General features: G+C 38.4%; 1 protein-coding gene across 1 annotated transcript in view; it reads right to left on the bottom strand.

Moving 5' to 3' along the window:
• The window catches only part of LOC115223111, a 305,641-nt gene that overhangs the window by 130,789 nt on the left and 149,242 nt on the right, over window positions 1-25,610 (bottom strand). Inside the window, exons 50-61 of the mRNA XM_036512142.1 lie at window positions 22,466-22,621; window positions 20,273-20,426; window positions 17,158-17,348; window positions 14,977-15,195; window positions 13,433-13,547; window positions 11,998-12,221; window positions 9,794-9,886; window positions 7,872-8,246; window positions 5,820-5,896; window positions 3,964-4,027; window positions 2,992-3,195; window positions 668-779 (exon numbers count right to left, since the gene is read on the bottom strand). Coding sequence (XP_036368035.1) covers window positions 668-779; window positions 2,992-3,195; window positions 3,964-4,027; window positions 5,820-5,896; window positions 7,872-8,246; window positions 9,794-9,886; window positions 11,998-12,221; window positions 13,433-13,547; window positions 14,977-15,195; window positions 17,158-17,348; window positions 20,273-20,426; window positions 22,466-22,621 — 1,984 coding nt within the window. The remainder of the gene's footprint in view (window positions 1-667; window positions 780-2,991; window positions 3,196-3,963; window positions 4,028-5,819; window positions 5,897-7,871; window positions 8,247-9,793; window positions 9,887-11,997; window positions 12,222-13,432; window positions 13,548-14,976; window positions 15,196-17,157; window positions 17,349-20,272; window positions 20,427-22,465; window positions 22,622-25,610) is intronic.

Below are 25,610 nucleotides of genomic sequence, written 5' to 3'. Positions count from 1 at the left end.
GCCAGGATATAATAGCCGTAAGTTTTCCATTTGTTCTCCATAATTCTTCCCCTTTTTGAAAATATTAGATGAAGAATTCATACACATACACTCAGACATGTAAACACAGTAAGAAACACATTCATATGTATACACAATAATGTACATTTATACACAAAATGAGACACACATACACAATGAGACACACATACACTACCGTCAGAAATTAATTAGCACCCTTGATTTGCTCTTCGCTCAAGGTATGTGCTGTCACCTAGTGGCCATATCTCGAACTATTGCTTTGTTGCGAGTTCACTGTTGCACAGAACGATGACGTAACTTTGTTTGCAGAGCAGTTTGAGAGTCTACAGCCTTATGATGTTGACATAGCAGTGCAACAACAACTTGGAGTGCGGATGCAGACAAATTTTCCTTTGTTTAATAGATATAGGTAGCACCTCGCAAGGAACGAAATCACACCATACTAAGTTTTCTCATCGTGTAAGACGTTTTGAACAGCTCATAGGTTAATTGATTTAACCTATTTAATGTAGAAATTTGAGAAGTGCTAATTAATTTCTGACGCAAGTGTATGTACACCAATTTTTATTGACACATACACATACATACAGTAACACACGCAATCACCCATGCACAGCAATACATACAAAAAAGATTATTTACTGACCCTCAGTTTTGTTAAAATCATTTGTTGATGCTTTCATCCAAACATTGATGTAGGACTTTTGTCCACCTCGTCCCACCTTCACGTAAACTGTTGTCCCAATTGGTAACCGAAACTGCAGAATAAAATATACAGCCAAATCACATGAAGGCAGCAAAAGTTTAACAACATTGTATTATTATTATTGAGTGAGAGAGCAGTTCATGCCATCAAAGTGACACTGGGGTAAAATATACGAAGCCCAATATACCCATCATGACTACCCGTCTGATAAGGGTACACCAGGCACATGCATCACAACCATATGTGCGCGACATGGTGATCTCATATCAAAATAAACAGCGCATCACCTTGCAGGTGGGGCCCAATTAGAATTTTCTTCAGGTTGAGTAGCACATCCCGCTCAAAAGGTCCCTGAATAAGGGTTGTTTAAGGATGTTGAAAGAACTACCCATGTTTCCAGAGGTGAATTATTCAAACCCCAAAGAATCCCTCTCAACACATGGCTATGATGCTCCCCCACTACTTCTGCTCGTGGTCAGAGATGCACATATCGTCAGCCACTAAGGGACATGCTCAACTGGTTAAGGTCAAACAACTGACAAGCAAATCTGTGGTATTGAGCAGAATATTTGCTGTAGCCCATCTTTTATACCAAGACAAAACAATGTACATGATTATTATTATTATTATTATTGAGTGAGAGAGCAGTTCATGCCATCAAAGTGACACTGGGGTAAAATATACGAAGCCCAATATACCCATCATGACTACCCGTCTGATAAGGGTACACCAGGCACATGCATCACAACCATATGTGCGCGACATGGTGATCTCATATCAAGATAAACAGCACATGACCTTGCAGGTGGGGCCAAGTTAGAATTTTCTTCAGGTTGAGTAGCCCATCCCGCTCAAAAGGTCCCTGAATAAGGGTTATTTAAGGATGTTGAAAGAACCACCCATGTTTCCAGAGGTGAATTATTCAAACCCCAAAGAATCCCTCTCAACACATGGCTATGATGCTCCCCCACTACTTCTGCTCGTGGTCAGAGATGCACATATCGTCAGCCACTAAGGGACATGCTCAACTGGTTAAGGTCAAACAACTGACAAGCAAATCTGTGGTATTGAGCAGAATATTTGCTGTTAGCCCATCTTTTATACCAAGACAAAACAATGTACATGATTATTATTATTATTATTATTATTATTATTATTAATCAGTAATCTTACTTTTATAATGTACCTTCACTGCACTACTAAGTGCAGCTCTGTGTACATTGGGTATGTGCTGTGGTTTGTTGTGGTGCTCTTATTTTCACTGTATTGAAAATGCCTTACGTAGGATATGCATGGTGCTTTGTAGTGCTATTGTCTGTATGTCATATACATTTGTAAGTCCTGGTGTTTTGGTTATGTATTTGTCTGAATGTTTTTTAATCATACCTAATGCATCTATTAATATAGGAATTGTTTCTGTTTTTAGGCTCCACATTCAGATTACCTCTATTTCCAGATTGTTGTATTTTAAGAGTTTCTGCATTTTTTTAGGGTCCACTGTCATCTGTTGTTATCAAAATTTCAGGCCTTGTGCCTTTAGTAGAAAGGATTATTTTGGACTACCAAGCCCACAGAAACTCCTTTAATTCCTGATATCATTTCTATTCTGTGCAAGTTGGACCTTTTTTATGCAAACATATGTACATTTTTTTGTATCAGATTTATTTAATATTTTTTGTATATCAACTTGCCTAACAAACTTGCTTTTCCTTACATTTACTCCTCTACCTGCTCAAGTTTAAATCTCTTGAGCACTATTTTATAGCGTATTCTATAGAGAGAATATCCGTCTCCCATCTATAGGCTATCTATTATTAAAATCCGTTCTGTCTGTGTGTGTGTGTGTCTTCTAGGATCTCAGGCATCCTCCATCCAATTGCGCTCAAATTTGATATATAGATATTGACGGTATCAGGGGGTGTATAAATCTTGAAAAAATTACAAAAATCGATTCCAGGTGAGAATGCGATCTATAAAGCCGTGGGAACATGCATTTGTACACACAAGTACATCAGCTATTGAAATCGATACTACGCATTGTGTGAATAAAATCGTTTTTCTTTGGAATATAAAAAAGTCTATCTTTATTTCTTCTTTTACTGGTGTCTCAAATTTAGGTTAAATCAGTGTTTCTCAAAGGGGAGGCCTATGGGACGGTTGGACAAGTTGTTTTGAGAAAATTTGGTTTAAATGTTTGACAACTCACCATCCTCCATTGGACGAGGGGCGATTTGCTTGTAAATATATATATATGTTTTACATACCTCATACTGTTGACCATTAACTGACTGTATAATTTTGGTACGTGGATCAAGTTTAGTACTCTGATATATTTTAACGGTCAGTGGTACTTTCTTCTGTTTTGTAGTGCTACATTTATCAACGACAATAACACTAAGACCTGACTGTATGGCGACTCCGCAATTACAGCTGGCACGGTTGTTGCATTTCCGGTAAAATGTATGAACCTAGTCAAAAGAAAATATATAATGAATGTTAATAATTTAATAAGAAATTAAATAACGATATGACAGGGACATGAATGACTATAGATAATATATGCAATAAAGAAACAGAAGGAAACTTCATTAAATGATGATCTGATATTGAAAAAGGTTAAGGCAGTGGGCTTTCAGAATTGTTAGCACACAAGACAAAAGGCTCATCAGCATGATGTTTGTCTTTACATTCTGAGTTCAAATTTCACTGAGGTCAGCTTTATCTTTCATCCCTTTGGGATCAATAATATAAGTACCAGCTGAGCATGGGTTCAATGCATTCAATTTACCCCATCCCCTGAAATTGCTGGCCTTGTACCAAAATTTGAAACCATTATTAGAAAAGGTTTTAACCAGTGGTTCTCAACTGTTTTTTTTTTTTTTCATATATGGACCCCTTTGATTTATATTTCATTCTGGTGGATCACCATTAGCCATTCAATGTTTAAAAACTAATTTCACAGATACTTCCAAAATTCCTATTTTGCTTTTCATACATAAACTTGCATAGATTGAACTATATACAATGCTAGAGAAAGAAATTTAGCTGTTTGCAATAACTACAGCCGAAGCAAAATTTTTTCTTGGAATTTTAACATATTACTGTGGGGCCCCAATTTGCTATTTGGCTTGCACGAAACACAATGCTCAGGTGCAGTACAACTCATAAGAAAAAAGGTGCCAAATGTGCATGAACAGTACATTACTATCAATAACTAATATATTCAACACACTTACTTCGTATGGTAATGTTTTGTGCCGGTATAAAACAAATTCACCTTCATAGAAATTGTCATAGTTCCTAAGAAAATAAATAAACACATGAGTTTTAAATGATGGCAGTTTTGGTTTTGCATTTGTTTCATAAGATTGTTGATATGAGACAAGAGTTAAAATGAATATTGATGTATTTTGGCAGAGTTATGCCAAGAAAAACATATATGCTGGTTTGTTAATTAATTAATTGAAAAAAACAACAATGATTAATAACTAATAAATTGCAACAAGTGCTTGTGTTTTATTGACAAAATGATCATCCCAAACTACAATTTAAAGTTTATTGTGAGAATTAGCATGACGGGCAAAATGCTTAGCAGTGTTTGCCTGTCTTTACATTCTGAGTTCAAATTCTACCAAGATTGACATGACCTCTCATCCTTCCGGAGTCAATAAAATAAGTACCAGTTGAGTACTGGGGTTGATGTAATCAACTTACCCACTCCTCGGAATTGTTAGCCTTGTGCCAAAATTTGAAATCAATATATGTGATGGGTCTCAACTTAGAAAGGAACTTCACCTCTCTCCACTGTGAATTTTGCAGACACACTCCCAGGGTTCAAAAGTAGCCATGTTCAACCTTGCAGTGTTTTTCTCAGAGAGCTGAGGAAACTGATCATTACAACTCTCACTTGTTTCAGACATTCTGGTCACTATTCCTGTCAGAGATTTCTGCAAATTGTGCTAAGATTATTTTTGATTTTCCAGCAATTTTTTCTACCCACACAAATTATGGTTCAAGAATCCTAAAATTGTTTAACTGATTTGAGAAATAATAGAACATAGACACAGGAGTGGCTGTGTGGTAAGTAGCTTGCTTATGAACCACATGGTTCCGGGTTCAGTCCCACTGCGTGGCACCTTGGGCAAGTATCTTCTACTATAACCTCGGGCCGACCAAAGCCTTGTGAGTGGATTTGGTAAACGGAAACTGAAAGAAGCCCCTCGTATATATATATATATATATATAATATATATATATATATATATATATACACATGTGTGTTTATGTGTCTGTGTTTGTCCCCATAAGATCGCTTGACAACCGATGCTGGTATGTTTACGTCCCCGTAACTTAGCAGTTTGGCAAAAGAGACCGATAGAATAAGTACTAGGCTTACAAAGAATAAGTCCCGGGGTTGATTTGCTCGACTAAAGGCAGAGCTCCAGCATGGCTGCAGTCAAATGACTGAAACATGTAAAAGAGTAAAAGAGTATTTTGGCATAAACACTAAGTACTTGATGACAAACTCTGTGACTCAAACTTGAGCAGCTTATAAAGATGCAAGGAATAACTGCACATATTGTATCATCATCAGCATCGTTTAACATCTGTTGTCCATGCTGACATGGGTGGGAAGGTTTGACCAGGGCTGGTAAGCTGAGGGGCTGCACCAGATTCCAGTCTGATTTGGCATGGTTCCTATGGCTGGATGCCCTCCTAATGCTAACCCTTCTGAGAGTGCAATGGGAGCTTTTATGTTCCACTGGCATGAGTGCTAGTTGCATGACACTGGTATCTGCCACAATTAAGATTTCACTTTGCTTGATGGGTTTTCTGTTCAAGCACAGAATACTGCCAAAGGTCTTGGTCACATGTCATTGCCTCTATGAGGCCCAATGCCCAAGAGGTGCTTTTTCTGTACCACTAGCACAGGGGCTAATTACATGATACTCTCATCATCTCAAGTGCAGCATATTGCCAAAAGCCTCAATCATTAGTCATTGCATGTGTGAAGCCCAGCTTATTGATTTCATATTGATTTGTTCTCATAACATTGAAATTTATTTATTCTGAGTAAAGATTAAACTCTTACCGTCCATCAAATGTGGTCATGTGTGGATCATTAAGAGAATTACACAAAGCTGTTCTATCTCTGTCAACGACTGTTGTCTGAAAAGGGAAAGAAAACTAATGTAAATACTGTTGTTGTTTGGCCCCATGATCATACCTGATTGAGTGAATCTATAATCCATAGTATACCCAAGCTATGGTCATTTGTTCTTAGAGATAGTGTGTTTAAGACCGTATTATCTACTACCTTTTAATATGGTTGGGTTTGATTTGAGGATGATTTGACTGCTATTTCTATTCAGCTGAACAACTGCAAAGATGTTCACTCATTCTTTTGTTTCTGAAGGGTTGTTGTTGAAGCTGTTTAAATCCAAATCAGCTTTGATAAAGCAAATCTACAGTCAAAGACATTCCAACCATTCCCTTTTTTAACCAAGGCCGGTCTTAATCCAGCAGACTTATCTTCAAAAGTATGCCAACCATCATTATCCTATCTTTTCTCTTACGAACAGAGAATCTGGGACAACGTTACTTAATTTCCTTTTCAAAGTATGTGAGCTGGTGTAATCTGAGGCAGAGTGAACTGTTCTTTCCAGCAGGTTGAATGGCTGCAAAGAGGCAACCATGTTGGTTTGATTACTAAGGCTTTCTTAGATGTGGATGGATCAAGAGAACAAATAAAAATAGCTAGGGGCCCCTTATTGGCAACAGCTATGGGTGTCATTGATAACCTCCAATCACAATCATGATGAATCAGATGTGAAAACATTAAGTCCCCTTGAATGAGGACAATGTTGTTGCTACAATACTTTCGACATCATAGTATATTTATTACTAGTAGGCACTAAATAGTATTTTTCAGCATTTGTATAGAATAGACCACCCCAAAACTATTTCAGTCAACATTTTAACAATTCTGAATAAATTACAATCATTAAAATAAACCTTAATGAATGGCTAATTACATAATCTCAGTTTCCTCTTCTCTCTCCATCTCATACAATTCATCCAAACACAGCAACTTCAGATTATCATTTTTTGCAGATGAAAATTCCCACAAGTTTCCAAACATTCTTTCATTTTTTAATTATTAAAACAAATTTGATTATTCCAGTATGATAAGTAAGGAGATATAAAAGTTCCCATATGATTTCATTCAATGTGGAAGAAAAGTAAAATATCATTCCTATCTTCTTCATTGATATAAGTATTTACTGCTGAAAAGTCTTGCTTTCTAGCCCTAAGTCACCTCAATTTCAGCAGACATGTGATCAAAGCATTCTAACCATGACAATCCAGCCTTTTATTTTCACGGTTGTGTGGTAAGTAGCTTGCTTACCAACCCCATGGTTCTAGGTTCAGTCCCACTATGTGGCACCTTGGGCAAGTGTCTTCTACTGTAGTCTCGGGCCAACCAAAGCCTTGTGAGTGGATCTGGTAGACGGAAACTGAAAGAAGCCCGTTGTATATATGTATATATTTCTATGTGTATGTATGTGTTTGTCTCCCCAACATCGCTTGACAACCGATGCTGGTGTGTTTACGTCCCCATAACTTAGCGGTTCGGCAAAAGAGACCGATAGAATAAGTACTAGGCTTACAAAGAATAAGTCCTGGGGACGATTTGCTCGACTAAAGGCAGTGCTCCAGCATGGCCGCAGTCAAATGACTGAAACGAGTAAAAGAGTATATTATAACATCTGCTCTTTAACGCTACTATAAGTATCAGACACCTATAACTACACAGCTTCTCTGCCACTGATACCTACAAAAATGTATGTATGTAGTATTTAGTACAAGCATCATGTATCTTATACTATTTGATGCCATAGTGTATCTTGCATTTTTGGAGTGTTCCATTGTGCATCTAGCTCCTATTGGTACCAACAAACTTTCTTGTGCTTTTTACTATTGCAACTAAACTTCCCATTCTTTTCTTTTGAGATAGTAGACCACAGATGTGAGGGTGGTTTGGCAGCTATCTATTTTGTGCAACTTGAAACACAACATAAATAGTCCTTCATAATCTCATTTCCTTGTTGTATATTATGTCCATTAGATGAACAAAGCTTACCTTAATCTGGTATTGGTTATCAAATGTGATCTCTGCCGTGCTTGTCATAATTCCTGGTAAAAGGTTTATAATAACGGATTGGTTTCCATCATATAAACCATCTGCTGTGCCTCTCACAGCAATTGCTGTCCATTTAAAATTAATCTCAAAACCACATCCTTTTGTCGACTTCTTTTGTGGTTCAGCAACCATTTGGTAGATACTGCTTTTATCTGAACATGTTAATTTCTTCATACTCTTGAATGAAACTGTAGCAGTTAATGCACATGAAGTGTTGGTATAAGATGGGCAAAAATATTTTGGTGGAATAACACTTTTGACGTGAATGTAGTTATTTGTGGTGCTTTCTTCTATCACCATTTCCTTTTCCTTTATCTAGAATTAAGAAAACAAATATAAACTCAATTAAAAATTTCATCAAATTTCACAAGAATTTAATAACAGCTGCTTGATATGAGTTCTAGCACACAATCCTACCATGACCTCATGGTTGAGTGGATCATAAACATATGTCAGCTGTTAAAGCAATTGCTCTAACAGTATGAAAATATCTAAATTTCTCCCAAGCTACCCTAGTAAGTCAATTTGGAAAAATTAATGGAAGATAGAATGTTAGACTCAATCCTTTCTCCCCAAATGCCATCCCACTAGATCCCTGTCTGCTTGTATTTTTCCTGCAGCATCAACAAGAACATCAACTGCAATTGTATCAGTATAAACAGGACAACAAACTCAATGAACTCCAGGTCCAGCCAATAGAAAACATTTCAATATAATTCAAGATTTTCTCAACACACACACACACACACATATATATATATATATATTAAATTAGAGACAAAACCACTATTAGGCAAATCAAACAATGAAAGACTTAAGCCAATACATATGATTAATTTATATTATTTAAATATGTAACAAAATTACTAAAAAATATAATTAATATATATATATGGTGCAGGTGGCACGTAAAAAACACCCACTACACTCGCGGAGTGGTTGGCGTTAGGAAGGGCATCCAGCCGTAGAAACACTGCCAGATCTGACTGGGCTTGACGAAGCCTTCCAGCTTCACAGACCCCAGTTGACCCGTCCAACCCATGCTAGCATGGAAAGCGGACGCTAAATGATGATGATGATGATAATGATGATATATATACATATATAATACATATATACATGCATATGCACACATACACACACATCATGAATATCCTTTAAGATTCTTCTCTCGTGCTGGCATGGGTTGAATGGTTTAACATAAACTAATGGACCAGAGAGACTAGGCTGAGCCCCACTGTCTGCTTTGACAGGGTTTCTCCAGCTGGATACTCTTCTTAATGCCAATCGCATCACAGAGTGTACTGGGTGCTTTTTTGCATGGCACCAACACTGATGAGGTGACCATGTATCTGCAAGACAAAATCACTTGACTGAGAGGAGGCATAGTGTCAAGGGATATGTAAGTAAGATAGAGGGAAAGATGCAAGTGTCTTGTTGAAGCAGTGATTACATGACTGCTTATCGTGCAAGGGGCCAATAGGGGAATGGTAGAAAAGGGGGAAACAGGATACAGCACATCTGTGGGCAAGTAGCTGAAGTATGTTTAGAAGTAACTTTATGCTAATCAGCCAAGTGATCTTTTCTAGATGTGATATAGGACGTCTAGTGGGCAACAGTAGGACCTTCCTGACAGGGGGAGCAATGCTCCATTATGGATCTCATCAGAACTTTGAAGATCAATAACTGATGAAGGTTGACGTATTTTCTGGCCTTAAATAGCTTGACTTTGAGATGGGGTCCTGGCTATATTATCAATGTACAAGAGAAGCAATTATTTATTGATAAATAAAGTAATCTTAATTTAGATGGCAGCAGGTTACATTCTCATAAAATGATTATTGAAATTATGCTTAAGTTACCTCAAGTTCAGCAGAAATAACATTACTTCGTCTTGGAGGACTTCGGGTGAAGGAACAGTTGCTGTTGAAACATGCAGTCATAGCACAAGAAAACTGAAATTAAAGAAACACATCATTGGAATTGTTTTGGGCATTTATAAGAAATATTTGCTTTTATTATTGGCTTCAAATTTTGGCACAAGGGCAGCAGGTTTGGGGGGAAGGGGCCAGATCAAAAAAATTGATTTTACTGCTCAGATGATACTTATTTTTATCAACCCGGAAAGGATAAAAGGCAAAATCAAACTCAGCAGAATTTGAACTCTGAACATAAAGACAGACGAATGGCCACTAAGCATTTTGCCCCGTCTGCTAAGGATTCTGCCAGCTTGCTGCCTTATTCTTTTTTTAATATTGCAAAAAAGCACCATCCGAACGTGACCGATGCCAACCCTGCCTCGAATGGCTTCTGTGCCGGTGGCACATAAAAAAGCACCAACCGATCGTGGCCGATGCCAGACCCCTCTGGCACCTGTGCAGGTGGCACGTAAAAAGCACCCACTACACTCGCGGAGTGGTTGGCATTAGGAAGGGCATCCAGCTGTAGAAACACTGCCAGATCAGACTGGAGCCTGGGGCAGCCCCTGGCTCCCAAGACCCCGGTCGAACCGTCCAAACCGTGCCAGCGCGGAAAACAGACGTTAAACGATGATGATGATGATGATGATGATTAGGACAATAAACTGGCAGAATCAGCATGCTGGGAAAAATACTTGGCAGCATTTTGTCTGTCTTTATGTTCTGAGTTCAAATTCTGTCAAGGTTGACTTTTCCTTTCATCCTTTTGGGGGCTGATAAAAATAAGTATCAGTTGAGCACTGACTGCTCTCTCTCTCTCCCCCAAAATTGCTGGCCTTGTACCAAAATTTGAAATCAATATTGCAACAGAAATGAATGACTGAATGTTTTTGTTGTTTAACCCCAAGTTGGCTCTCACTGAGCAGATTTACAAACAGAAATATTCCAGTCAGGATCATTATCTTTTTTTTTTTTTAGATACATTGATTATATTATCCAATATGTTTATGATTTTATTTAGACTGCTATGGTGTGATTCGAAGGATATGTAGTTGCTGTTTCTGGCAGGTTGAATGAGACTTTTGTCTTCTCTTTGAAATAAGTTATCAATATCTTACGAGTTATTAGTATTAAATAAAGTGGCAGCGATGCATGTTGTTGAAGTTTCCCATAGCTTCACATCAATGAACATATGTTAATTATATTGCTAGAAATGGCTGCCACTTCTCTTTAAGTCACATCCTAAAGTCTCAAAAGATGAAGTGCATAACATGGTAAAATACAGTTATAGTTACATTGAGTCAAAATAATCGTTTGATCATAGGTCTGCTCAGTAAGAACTGGATTAGGGGTAAACAACAACTGGCTGACCAGTGAAGATTCTAGCTTTTCAAGCAGGAATGATTTTTCATTTCCTACTTGAACTCAGAACTGGAACCCTTTTATTATACCCCATAGAATAGTTTTGCAATTAATTCAGCAAGGCTAGGCAGAGTTGTGTAGGCCACTGATACAGTTTTAGGGGTCAGAATTATCCATGTATCAACACGTGTAGGCTCAAGCTTGGTCAACACTGGTATGATTGTTACCCTCTTCACACAATGTTTATTTAAGAAAGGTCCCTGTCCTATGCTGATATAGCTTTGTACCCAAGTCATCAGAAGTATTGTTGTGAAAAGATAAAGAATAAGAACACACACTGCAAGACATCCTATCCAATGTTCTAACAATTCAACCAGTCCATCATCCAGTCATGATACCATTCAGTCAATGACTCCGAAGGTAAAATTTGAATGCAGAGCTGGGAAAATACCCAAATGCGTTCTATGTAATACTCAGACTTTTGCACATCTCTTTACTCCTGCTTTTACAGTGTTAAAAGGATACAGTATACCTATTCTACAAACCAAGACAACTTGATCTTGACTGTTGTATGGAGATGATTCTAATTTTATTTTAATTTTATAAAGTCTCTTAAGAGAAGCATAGTCTAACAGGTGTAAAACTTGATTTTAGCTATATATGGAATATTAGTAAATAATCAGTGAGTGGAATGACAAAAGAATGAGTGGGGTAAAACAGCCATAAAACAGGAAACCCTGGGTAGTTTTAACCAACACTCATTCTTTCAGATGTGTTTACATTACCTTTGAACCATATTTGATGCCTTTTATATTTTCAATTGATAGCAGAGAAACTGATCGACCAAGCTGGGTGGGTTCTACTTTGATTAAAGATGAATCCATATACCATTCGATAAAAACTTGTATGCCTGGAGTCCTTGGGTATACAAAATAGCAGGCGAACTTGAAACTATCTTCTTCATTCACTTCCACCTTAAATGATGGCTGTTCCCGGATGTAAGGGTACACTGATAGGTTTAAAAACAAACAATGAGAGCTAAATGAAATTACATGGTCAACATAAGAAAATTTTTAAATAGATGTAGTCATAACTTTGTAGTTAAGAAGTTTGCTTGAACCTTACCATCTTGCATAATGAAGAACATTTTGGACAATGTAGTCCTCGATACATTATGTCTGACTCAGAACTAAGCTAGTTATGACTAGAAATTCTAAGATCTCAGTTCTGTTCAGCCAACAACTTTAATGAAATCTACAAGATTTTAGCAAAGTGACCATTAAACCAAATCTTGTTTGGTTGGTCAGCAAAGGATAACTGGGACCATTTCTGTTTGCTTATAATCATCATTCATATTCTTGAAAAGGCCATGAACAATTGTCTTCACTACTGTTTTGATTTTATATATGCTCTCCATGCTGGCATGGGTTGAATACTTTGACTGAACACAATGGATCCAATGACCAGCTCTCTCTCTCTCTCTCTCTCCAGTTTGGGCTTGTTTCTTTTATGGTTCGATGCCCTTCATAAGATCAACCACTTTAAGACTTTGCAGGGTAGCTTATGAGAGAGCTAAAGAAGATTTCAGTGTGGTCACATGATCAGCTTGCAACCAAATTTTCCTTCATCCCACATGCTATATCCTACCATCTTAAAAATAAGAATGGGAACCCATGGATAACATAATGCTGGATTTTTTCTAAATTTTAGATGAGATGGTCAAGGCTGGAATATCTTTAATCCTTATTCTTGCTCAACAACAAACCAATGAGTCAGTCTTTACTACATAACTTGACATGCCAGAAATAGTAACTGCATATTACAGTTGCAATAAAAATGAAAGACACAATGGACATCGTAGTTTTTAATATGGAAAAAAAAAAAAGAAAGAACAGGATGGTCATGGGTGGAATCCCTTTGTTCATAGCTCTGCTTGATCAGGAATAGCAAACCTTCTAACTGGCCTCTGCCAAAATGGTTGCTTTTTATTTAATTCCATTCAAAAGATTTTAGTAAATCTAAAATTATGACATAAGACATTTGTCCAGGTTGTCATACAGTAGGAGTGAATGGGTATCATACGATTACAATCAATGAATAAACAACAACAACGACGACGACGACGACGATGACGACGACGACGACGACAACAACAACAACAACAACAACAACAACAGCAACAACAACAACAACAACAACAACAACAACAACTGTGTTTACCTTGGAATGTAGACCATTCATATTCATTGACATATGGGTCACAGACAAGTGTGTCATTTTGTGGATTCTTGTCAGTGAAATTGTAACATGTGTCTTCAATTAGACAGTGATCATTCTGCAAAACAAAGCAAATCATTTTAAATGGTTTAGTTTAAGGTAGGCAGGTGGCATCTGTGGCCCTTTTTTCCTGAGGACCCCAAAACTGATGAGAGGAAAGGAAGAAATTTATCCTTAGATCAGAGACCATGTCTAAATACAGCAATAGAGTGGACCCAGCTAAAGTCACTCAGGGGCCAGAGCTGGTGTTAAATAGGGTGATATGGATTAAGAGTACTGTAAAAAATAAAACTAGTAATAAGCAATTCAAAGATGTCTCCTCATCAAGTTTCACTCACAAGGCCCAACCCTATCATACATGATACTTCAACACCATCAAAACTTTTATTAATTTTTTTTTTTTCTTTTACTTGTTTCAGTCATTTGACTGTGGCCATGCTGGAGCACCGCCTTTAGTCGAGCAACTCGACCCCGGGACTTATTCTTTTTGTTAGCCCAGTACTTTTTCTGTCGGTCTCTTTTTGCCGAACCGCTAAGTGACGGGGACGTAAACACACCAGCATCGGTTGTCAAGCAATGCTAGGGGAACAAACACAAACACACACACACACACACACATATATATATATATATATACATACATATATACGACAGGCTTCTTTCAGTTTCCGTCTACCAAATCCACTCACAAGGCTTTGGTCGGCCCGGGGCTATAGCAGAAGACACTTGCCCAAGATGCCACGCAGAGGGCTGAACCCGGGACCATGTGGTTGGTTAGCAAGCTACTTACCACACAGCCACTCCTGCGCCTTTAATTTAATAATGTTTTATAAATGTCAAAATGATCAATTAAAATTTATAACAAAGAACTGATACATCTTTTTCGGTGATTGTATTTCTAATTAAATTACTTTCATTTAATTTTTTAAATAACCAGGAAGTTTGAAGAGATTAATAAAGTAATCCATATGTTTTCATTTTAAGGTGAAGTCTGGAATGTAACTTACATTGCTAAGATAAATTTGGGATGGGATGTTTTAATTGAAATAAAAACTCTACAAATCAAGAAACATCTGTCTGTTTCTTAATCAATTGACTATCAGAAATTAAACACATTACTGTCACCTTGCCTAATATCCGTTTGGCTTCTGTGCTGGTGGCACATAAAAAGCACCATCCGAACGTGGCCGTTGCCAGCGCCGCCTTGGCTGGCTTCCGTGCCGCTGGCATGTTAAAAGCTCCAACTGATCGTGGCCAATGCCGGTCCCCCCCCCTGGCACCTGTGCAGGTGGCACATAAAAAGCACCCATTACACTCGCGGAGTGGTTGGCGTTAGGAAGGGCATCCGTAGAAACTCTGCCAGATCAGACTGGAGCCTGGAGCAGCCCCTGGCTTCCCAGACCCCGGTCGAACCATGCTAGCGCAGAAAACGGACATTAAACGATGATGATGATATCAGAACAAAAAAAAAAAGGTTAAATACTTACAAGCAAAGAACAGTTTCCTGCAGCTGTACATGTCAAACATCTTGGATCATATGCTTGGAAAACATAATTTGAAGTAAATATCTGGTTGGAAGCACCAATAGAAAATGTGTAACTCTGTGCCGGTTTTGGAAGGGGACACAGAATGTGGTTGAAGTCAAGAAAGATGGCCTTGACTGTGGTCTCCGGGGAAGATAATGGCTGATAAGTCTGATTGAGTATCTGTAGAGGGAAACCAGATTGAAATATAAGTTTATCTCACTCACAACATCCACCTCTAGCCCCATCTCTAACCATCTGGCACTCTCCTCTTACACTTTTATGAAATTACACCCCCTTTCTTTTCCCCTGATCAACTGCCCATATCGTCTCTTAGATTTACCTTCTTGTACCCTGAGAGTACACTCTGGCACCCTGTCAACACCATCTTTATCTGCCTTCTAGCTACTCTCACTTACCTTCATATAATACAAAGTAGCCATGTATCTCTTCTATAGCAAGGTACCTATTCTTTTCTCCCTATTAATAATTTAACCTTCAACACCTTGCATAAAGCCTCCTCCTTCCCTTTCTCTCAAATATATACCCACTCAATTGAGGGTGGCTCTTTCTGTTTCCTTTCTTTGTCTTCCAAGGTACTTGCTGGCCTCACTTGTGCTAGTATCCAAAAATATGTATCCAATACACACTGTAGAAATCAATCTAAAGCTGACACAAAGGTTTGTTGTACCTCTACAGTTCACCAGTACATCCCATCAAAATATCAACCCATACCAATGTAGAAAGCAGAAGTTAAATGATGATGATGATGAGAAATAAATTTTTAAACTGAACATTAAATCCTAGACAACCACGGCAATTTGCAGCTGTCATGTTCAGGCATTCTATTTTCTATGAACAAAATAATAATAAAATAGCAAAAATGATTTCAAATATCTATTTATGATGAGGATTATTGACATAACTAAATTCCACCAAAAGGCAAAAACTGAAAGTCATCAGAATCCTCCTTATTTTACAGCTGGAATAGGTTGGCTAGGTTACTATGGTCTGAGACAGTTTTCAGTTTTGAAGGAGATGATGTTAACATTTAGGTACTCTTTTACTCTTTTACTTGTTTCAGTCATTTGACTGCGGACATGCTGGAGCACCGCCTTTAATCGAGCAACTCGACCCTGGGACTTATTCTTTTGTAAGCCCAGTACTTATTCTATCGGTCTCTTTTGCCAAACTGCTAAGTAAATAAGTTTTGTTTTTTTTTGTGTTATCAAACACAACTAGTCATAGAACCTTTTGATACCACCTTGTATTCATTGATATCCAATGGCAGTCATCCGGCAGAAACAATAGAACACAAATGACAAATACTTTGCAGTATTTGTTCCAGTATTTGATGTCTGTGTTGTTTTCAAATCCAGCCAACATCAAATTTGCCTTTGATGTTCCCAAGCTCAATAATATAATATACCTGAGAATAGGTGTGAACTGGTGGAAGTGATGAACAAAATATTTTCTTTTATTTGTTCTTTATGTTCTAAGTTCCAAGACAGATTTTCTTTACCTTATCTATACTCATTAGGGAACTTTTTCTTTCACTGAATATTCTATAAAAGCACTGCAGGTTTTCCTGAAAGACACCATTTAAATACTGGAGTCGAAACACCTTCTCCTCTTTGACTTTAGCTCCAGAGTTTTGATATCACAAAGTTCAACTGATCCAATTAACAATCCAAGGTCAATAAAATGAATTACTGGACAATTCTTTAGTACAATTTAGATACGTAGAAGTGTGTCTAGCTTTAGTTCCTTGCATTGTGATAAAGCCAATATATCATAGAGTTTTTGTTCAAATTCATAGAAAAGAACTTATTTAGTGATGGGTCCATCATAAAATAATCCACCTCAACCTACAGATGCTGTTGGAAGAGGTAGCATCTGTAAACACCGAAAACTAGTAAACATAACATTTCTTCACATTTCTTCATATTGTGGACATTTTTCAAAAAGATGAAAGAAATTTTTTAAAAGTTAAATCTTTAACTGTTATTATTCTTTTTCGTTCCTGTTATGTTAATTTTCACTAAAACAAAAAAGTTATTCAAATTTAAAAAAAACATTTCTTCTTCCAAGTAAAATTATAAAAAAAAGTTTGGTCTTTTACAGAATTGAAATTTGTGACAATACCTGAATTTCTTTTAATTTGCAGGTGAAAGAAGAGACATCAGTGAAATATTCTCCAAAGACATGTATGTTATCACACTTGGAAGTCTGGGTGTTGCATAGACCATCATCAGAATATTCTTTTACATCAACTTGTGGAGATTCTATAAAGCAATCTGCTCCTTGAAATGATTGTTTACAACTACAAACACCATCTGATGAGAAAGAGAAACAAAGGCATCCAGTGAAAAACTCTTAGCCTGTATGAGAGAGTAATGTTGTCTTTTTTTGTTTTGAATTTTAAACTGGCCCTAAATTCATGGATTTATTTTTATGCATCATACACCCTGTGCACAAGAACAGGATTGGTTCTGGCTTTGAGACTCATTATTAATTGCTTCATAAGGTTTCTGATAACATGGAGGAACAAAGGAGTATCTGCAAAAGTTGGATGAAATCAATACAACCAAGAAATTTGTGTTCAATTCATTTGGCTGTCAGTAGTTTGCTTGCTGGTATGTATACCTATTTCTGTACTACCCACAAGGGGCTAAACGCAGAGAGGACAAACAAGGACAGACAAACGGATTAAGTCGATTATATTGACCCCAGTGCGTAACTGGTACTTATTTAATCGACCCCGAAAGGATGAAAGGCAAAGTCGACCTCGGCGGAATTTGAACTCAGAATGTGAAGACAGACGAAATACCACTAAGCATTCCGTCCGGCGTGCTAACGATTCTGCCAGCTTGCCGCCTTGTATGCTGGTATGTATACCGTTGTCAAGGTACACATACACGCATACAACCATGCAGTGCACATGCATGTGTGTGTATGTGTACATGTGTGTGTGTGTGTGTGCATGTACATGTGTGCGTGCATGTGTGTGTGTACATGTGTATGTACATGTATGTATGTGTGCACACGCATGTGTGTGCGTGCATGCATGCATGCATGTGTGTGTGTGTGTGTGCATGCCATAGACTTCCACTCAGATTCTGTCTACCAAAGCAAAACTTACAAAGCATTCATCAACCTAAGGTTTGAGGAGAAGACACTTACCCAGGCATCGTGCAGTGGGACTGAATCCAATACAGGATGGTTGTGAAGTGAACTGCTTAACCATCCACCTATGTATGTACCCAAATTACATTAGGGTATGTAACTGTATTAATAAACTATAACATAGCTGTTGTTGTTGTTGTTGTTGTTGTTGTTTAGTGTTAGGTCAGTTTTGAAAGAAGAATCCGATGATCAGAAGCATTACAAGCATGACAATCATCATCATCATTATAGTTTAATGTCTTCCTTCCATGCTGGCATGGGTCGGACAGCTTGACAGGAGCTGGCCAGGCAGGAGCCTACACCAGACTTCTGTGTCTATTTTGGCAGGGTTTTTACAGCTGGATACCCTTCCTAGCACCAACCATCCAGCAGAGGGACTGAGTGCTTTTTACATGGCACAAACACAGGCGAGGTCAGTTTTGACATGAATTTTATGGCTGGAGACCCTTCCAAATGCCAACCCCTTTACAGTGTGGACAAGATGCTTTTTACATGGCATCAGTACTGGCAGGATCACCAAGTATCCAGTTGATTTTTCTAGACTATATTATTCAATGTGAATCCTTTTTCATGTTGGATCTTTGACTGTTATTTCTTGAAGAACCTCCATGTAGAGGTTCCCTTGGTCCAAATGTTTCTATCTATTAATGATGAACAGTAGATTGGTAGAATCACTTGAGCATTTGACAAAATGCCTTGCAACACTTGGTTACAACTTATGTGTGGAGGCGCAATGGCCCGGTGGTTAGGGCAGCGGACTCGCGGTCATAGGATCGCGGTTTCGATTCCCAGACCGGGCATTGTGAGTGTTTATTGAGCGAAACCACCTAAAGCTCCACGAGGCTCCGGCAGGGGATGGTGGTGATCCCTGCTGTACTCTTTCACCACAACTTTCTCTCACTCTTTCTTCCTGTTTCTGTTGTACCTGTATTTCAAAGGGCCAGCCTTGTCACTCTCTGTGTCACGCTGAATATCTCCGAGAACTACGTTAAGGGTACACGTGTCTGTGGAGTGCTCAGCCACTTACACGTTAATTTCACGAGCAAGCTGTTCCGTTGATTCGGATCAACCGGAACCCTCGTCGTCATAACCGACGGAGTGCTTCTCTCTCTTACAACTTATGTTCTGAATTCAAAGTTTACTGAGATAAAGTTTACTTTATCATGAATTCTAATCATCCGTTGATGGATCAACAACATTGCCAAGCAGTTGACTCTGTATGCACTATGATGGACATAAGTAAACATTCATAGTTACATCCTTCACCTTGTATATTGGTTTTGTTGCATATCTATCCTTCCAGATCATTACTGATCAAGCTGACTTATGATTAAAGATATTTCAGTCATGACCATCTTGACTGGTAACTTTTTGAAGAGAATCAACGATCATATAATCCAATGTGTATTTTTCTAATATGGTGAAGTGTGATTTGAGGATAATTTGGCTATTATATCAAGTGGATTGAGCTACCCAGTAGGGAGTTCATGGTTCTATGTGTGTTGGATAATGAATGAACAGCAACAACATCAGCAATGTTACCATAGATTGTTCATTAAAGAAATTAATTATATCTGTTTCTGGTTACTAATTACAATCTGCTGTTGTGTTACCAGCAGGAGTTGAAATAGCTTTTGAAAGTCATACCTATTCATGCTGTCTATTAACTGCTGTTGGATTAACAGAACCTTTTAAATGTAAATGCCGGTGACATGTACAGAGTTGTCTATAGCAGAAATAATTTTACAAAGGGCCTAAGTCATTCTCAAGTCTATTGGTTCACTAGCCTGGAGCTTAGATCAGTTTCCAAGATGTCTAAAGAATTAAGTATACAAGATTTAGTTTTAAATGGAATGCAAGACTATCACAAGATTGAACTTCACCTGATTAAGCTGGAGCAATGAGAAATGAAGAGTTTCGTTTAAGGCCACAAAATCCTTGATCTTATGATCGCAAAGCTAACACCCTAACTGCTTGCCTATGTAATTTCATCAATATGAAAAGATCACCTTTTCTTCCTTTAGGACTGAATACATCAATTAATAGAACAAAATTAATAAAAATGGTCTCATACCTTTACACAATGAAGTGTTATTTGTGCAGTCATTTATGCAGAAAAAGTCACTGGTTATTATATTAGAAAACTTTGTATTCTTTAACAGGTGTACTTGACACTGATCTCTTAGATTGTCTGCAACTGCTGTTTTCAATTGTTCATCATCTCTCATCTATTGATTGTGAAATATGAAATAGATTTTTTTGATTTAAATTGTTGAAAATACATTGAGAAAAGTAATCTTTCCATGCATATAATAAAAAGGAAACAAATTTACGACAGATGAAGAAGGAAAATCAACAGGATTAATCTGTTGCTTGGTTTAAAACCATCAACTTAACCCTTCACTACCGTGTTGTAAACTTCCAGACCCTGTCTTTGTACAGAAAGTCATTTCTTCTCCTCTCTTCCACTATCACAGGTCTTGTGATGTAAACTAAAAGAACAACTGGAAGTTGATCCAGACCTTTTTTTGAAAGTCATTACTGGTGAGAAAATCTGGTGCTATGGAATTTGCAAATGTGGAAGACGTGAAGAAAAAAAGAACAGAGGCGTTAAAAGGCATCACTTCACAAGAGTTCTAGTACTGCTTTGAATAGTACAAAACATGCCTGGACCGATGCACTGCTTCAAATGGAGAATACTTTGAAGGCGATAAAAGTGTAAACATGTAAAAACTAAGTGAATAAAATAATATTGCAAAATTCTGTTTACTTTTGGGTACCCGCTCATATGTATGTTTGCCAGTTGATTAAAGGATGTTACTAAAGTCTCATACAGTTGTTGTAATGAGGAGAGAGCAACATCTGATAAATAGCTTGTGATGACAATTGGCAATTAACATGAAGATGTATAATGGCAATTAACATGTAGCATGGTATAATGATATAATGAAGTTATTGTATACAATGCTCAGGTGCACTACAACTCATTATGTAAAGTAACCAAAAATGCATGAACAGTACGTGGAATAATGCACAGCAAATGAACAGTGAATGAGACATTTAAGAAAGAAAAAGGGGGATGGGCTGCATCAGGTGTACAAGTGGACAATTCCAGGAAGCATGGAAGTTTTGAAGGATGTAGTGTCCCAACAATTAACAACTGTGTTCCTCAAGCTTTCGTCTTTAATCATATTTTTCCTCCGGAAAATGGTCGAAACTTTTTGTTTCATGTTATACACCTCTGTGAATGGTCAGTTGTCCATAGAGGCCAAACAGCAGTTACAGAATCCAGTGCAAAAAGGTGGACATCACAACGTTAACCAAAACACTATGTCCTGTCTTAGGAGGCACAATGGCCCAGTGGTTAGGGCAGCAGACTCGCAGTCGTAGGATCGTGGTTTCGATTCCCAGACCAGGCGTTGTGAGTGTTTTTTGAGCGAAAACACCTAAAGCTCCACGAGGCTCCGGCAGGGGATGGTGGTGATCCCTGCTGTACTCTTTCACCACAACTTTCTCTCACTCTTATTTCCTGTTTCTGTTGTACCTGTATTTCAAAGGGCCGGCCTTGTCACTCTCTGTATCACGCTGAATATCCCCGAGAACTACGTTAAGGGTACACGTGTCTGTGGAGTGCTCAGCTACTTACACGTTAATTTCACGAGCAGGCTGTTCCGTTGATCGGATCAACCGGAACCCTCATCGTCGTAACCGACGGAGTGCTTCCCATGTCCTGTCTTAAATTACTTAATGGTTTTATTTGATTCTTCTCTCAGATATAGTATTTTCTATTGAGATATCTCCCTCCATTGTAGGAAACATTCCATACAGGTGTGACTTCCCAATCACATGGTTTCAGGTTCAGTCCCACTGTGTGGAACCTTGGGCAAATGTCTTCTACAATGGTTCCAAGCCAATCAAAACCAAGGATGCTCTCTTGAGGTTGTAGATAGTTTCTGTTACCTAGGTAACCAATTTAGCAATGGTGGAGGACGTTCTGAAAGTATCATTTCTAGAATAATAATTGGGTGGAGAAAGTTTAGAAAGCTATTACCATTGTTGACAACAAAAGAACTCTCTCTCTCTCTCTCAGAGTGAAAGGTAGACTATATGACGCTTGTATGTGAATGGCTATACTCCATGGTAGTAAGACATGGGCTCTGAATGCAGAAGACATGTGTAGACTGGAGAGAAATGAAGGTAGTGTGCTCCACTAAATGTACAACATCAATGCGCATGTATAGCAGTGTGCAAAAAAAAATGTACAAACCTGGATATTTTTCGCACATGTGAAGATGGCTTGAATAAAAGCACTGCCTATATGAGGGTGGGCTTGGCATTTTGAAGCCAAAGAAGACATAACTCCTTGACATGATAAAATTGCAAAGGATGCATTGATACCAGATTCTGTCGGCCAAGAAAATATCTGTAATTAAGATGAAGAAAAAGGGAAATTGTACATGCAAAAAATATAGATCAATAAGATATTCAGACAAGGTTGTTACATTTTAGACATTTCATTTCATAGTTAAACATGAGTTGTTGGATAATATTTAATCTTTACAAGTACATAGCAACTATGTCATTGTCAGGTCAAGTTAGATGGGGGAGGGAGTGGGGGCATGCACCACCATTTATCAGAATATTCCTGGGTCCTCTCAAGTAACCCATCAAGCTTAGTCTCAGTCAGTCCCCGTCCCCACAGATATCTCCTCATCTGCTGTGACAGTGCAGCGGGTGGTTGAGCAACATCATCATTCATCATTGTTCAACCGTGGTTGAGACAATGGAACTTACTATGTTACGCCAGACTTCACGGTCCATCATAGCATTACGGAGGTCCTGTTGCTGGATGCCTGTATCCCTGGAGATTACATCAGGGTAGGAGAGTGTGCGCCCTCTGGTATTGCGAGTAGATGGCTTCCAGAGGAGAAGAGTAGAAATTACTTCTTCTTCAGCTCTACAACAATGTCCAGCAAACTGGACTCTCCTACCTTTCACAAGAGATGACATAGGTGGTAGTTTCCCATATATTTGCATTTTAGTTGGATGGCGCTTCCACGAGAGATTTTGAGCTCTCATAAGGAGGCGAGTGTAGGCAAGCAACAGAAGTCATGAAGCCGAGTGGATCCTTAGTGAAGAGAACATAGTAAGCAGTGTCTAGCTTGGATAGTCGAGCAACAGGGCCAAACAGTTTGGGTTGGTGTTCTTGGATCTTACAAGAAACAGGACGTATCCCAGTTTCTGAGAAGAGTCATTGGTTGGATACAAAATCTGACCAGTAATAAATCTATAATCCTGTGAAAGATTAAGAGCAGCCTGAACCCTTTGCCATGTAACAGACAGAGTGCCAGTAATAGTATACACACACACACACACACACACACACACATGATGTTCTGCTTTTAGTCTCCATCCAATACACTTACAAGGCTTTGGTCAGCTAGGGCTATGGTAGAACACACCCAAAGCGTCACAAAGTGGGACTGAACTCTGGACAGTGAGGTTAGGAAGCTAACGTCTCATACAGCCATGCCTCCATCTACAATAGCTGAAGTTTAACTGTCTCGCCTCAATAATATGTAAACCACTTTGTGTGATGCAAGCGATTGAGAAAGAGAGAGTGAGAGCAAGAGAGAGAGAGAGAGAAAGAAAGAGAGAGAAAGAGAGAGTGAGAGCAAGAGAGAGAGAAAGAGAGAGAAAGAGAGAGTGAGAGCAAGAGAGAGAGAGAGAAAGAGAGAGAAAGAGAGAGTGAGAGCAAGAGAGAGAGAGAGGAAGAAGAGAGAGAGTGAGAGCAGAGAGAGAGAGAGAGAAAGAGAGAGAAAAGAGAGAGTGAGAGCAAAGAGAGGAGAGAAAGAAAGAAGAAAGAGAGAGTAAGAGCAAAAAACGAGAAGAGAGAGAGAGAGAAAGAAAGAAAAAGAAAGAGTAGAGTAGAGCAAGAGAAGAGAGAGAGAGAAAAGAGAGAGAAAAGAGAGTGAGAGCAAGAGAGAGAGAGAGAGAAAAGATAGAGAGAAGAGAGAGTAGAGCAAGAGAGAGAGAGAAAGAGAGAGAAAGAGAAGTGAGAGCAAGAGAGAGAGAGAAAGAAAAGAAAAGGAGTGAGAGCAGAGAGAGAGAGAGAGAAAGAGAGAGAAAGAGAGAGAAAGAGAGAGTGAGGGCAAGAGAGAGAGAGAGAAAGAGAGAGAAAGAGAGAGTGAGAGCAAGAGAGAGAGAGAAAGAGAGAGAAAGAGAGAGTGAGAGCAAGAGAGAGAGAGAGAGAAAGAGAGAGAAAGAGAGAGTGAGAGCAAGAGAGAGAGAGAAAGAAAGAAAGAGAGAGTGAGAGCAAGAGAGAGAGAGAAAGAGAGAGAGAGTGAAAGCAAGAGAGAGAGAGAGAAAGACAGACAGACAAAGTGAGACTGTATGTGGTCACTCAGTCTATGAGAAATTGGAGCTAAATTTTCCTCAAATCACACACACCATCTTATATAAAGGCAGGATATATTAAATAATATAATCTTCAATGTCCTGGTATGAGTGCCTTTAATCATAGGTTTGTTCAGTCAGGGTTGAATAGGGTTAAATGACAACATCAACAACACTGTGTGGTAAATCTAAAAATGGCCCCTGATCTTTTGTCACCCAACTTTTACCCCAGATTTGTTTATTAAGCTCTATGCTTGTTTTATTGAACATTATTTTCCTCATCAAATAAAACCCACTTGTTTTTAAAAAAAGGGACTTATTTCTACTAACTTTATTTTCATTTAACTCATAAAATAAATTTATGTCCCTAGCTTTAAAAAGTGGAGGCACATGGCCTAGTGGTTAGAGCAGCAGATTCACGGCCGAGGAATCACGGGTTCGAATCTCAGACCGGGCGATGTGTGTGTTTATGAGCGAAACACCTAAGCACCATGTGGCTCCAGCAGAAGATAATGGCAAACTTCTGCTAAGTCTTTCGCCACAACTTTCTCTCACTCTTTCCTCCTGCATCATGCAGCTCACCTGTGATGGACCGGCGTCCCGTCCAGATGGGGAACCTTTACGCCAAGGAGACCAGGAAACCAGCCCTTTGCTCCACAAGGGGCAAAAAGGATTAAGAAGAAGAAGCTTTAAAAAATCTGGCTTTGGGCCCAAAACACAATCTCTTTACAATCCATTGTAACCATACAAACCATTTCCTTTAGTGATGTAATCTCTCTCTCGCTATCTCTCTCTCTCTCTCTCTCTCTCTCTCTTTCTCTCTTTCTCTCTCTCTCTCTCTCACCCTTCCCCATTCATTTTTTCCTAAAAAACTGAAGAGTTCTAAGACCAGAAATATCAATTTCACCAGTTCTTTTGAATAACATAAACATTTTTTTAAATCTGGCCTGGTCAGTATTTCTGCTCAAGTAGGGTTACCAACAAACTAGAAGTAACAATGACAACCACTAAAAATA

The sequence above is a fragment of the Octopus sinensis genome, linkage group LG22 (genome assembly GCF_006345805.1).
Source record: "Octopus sinensis linkage group LG22, ASM634580v1, whole genome shotgun sequence".
In the NCBI taxonomy this organism is placed as follows: Eukaryota; Metazoa; Mollusca; class Cephalopoda; order Octopoda; family Octopodidae; genus Octopus; species Octopus sinensis.
This window is presented reverse-complemented; position numbering and strand designations above follow the sequence as displayed.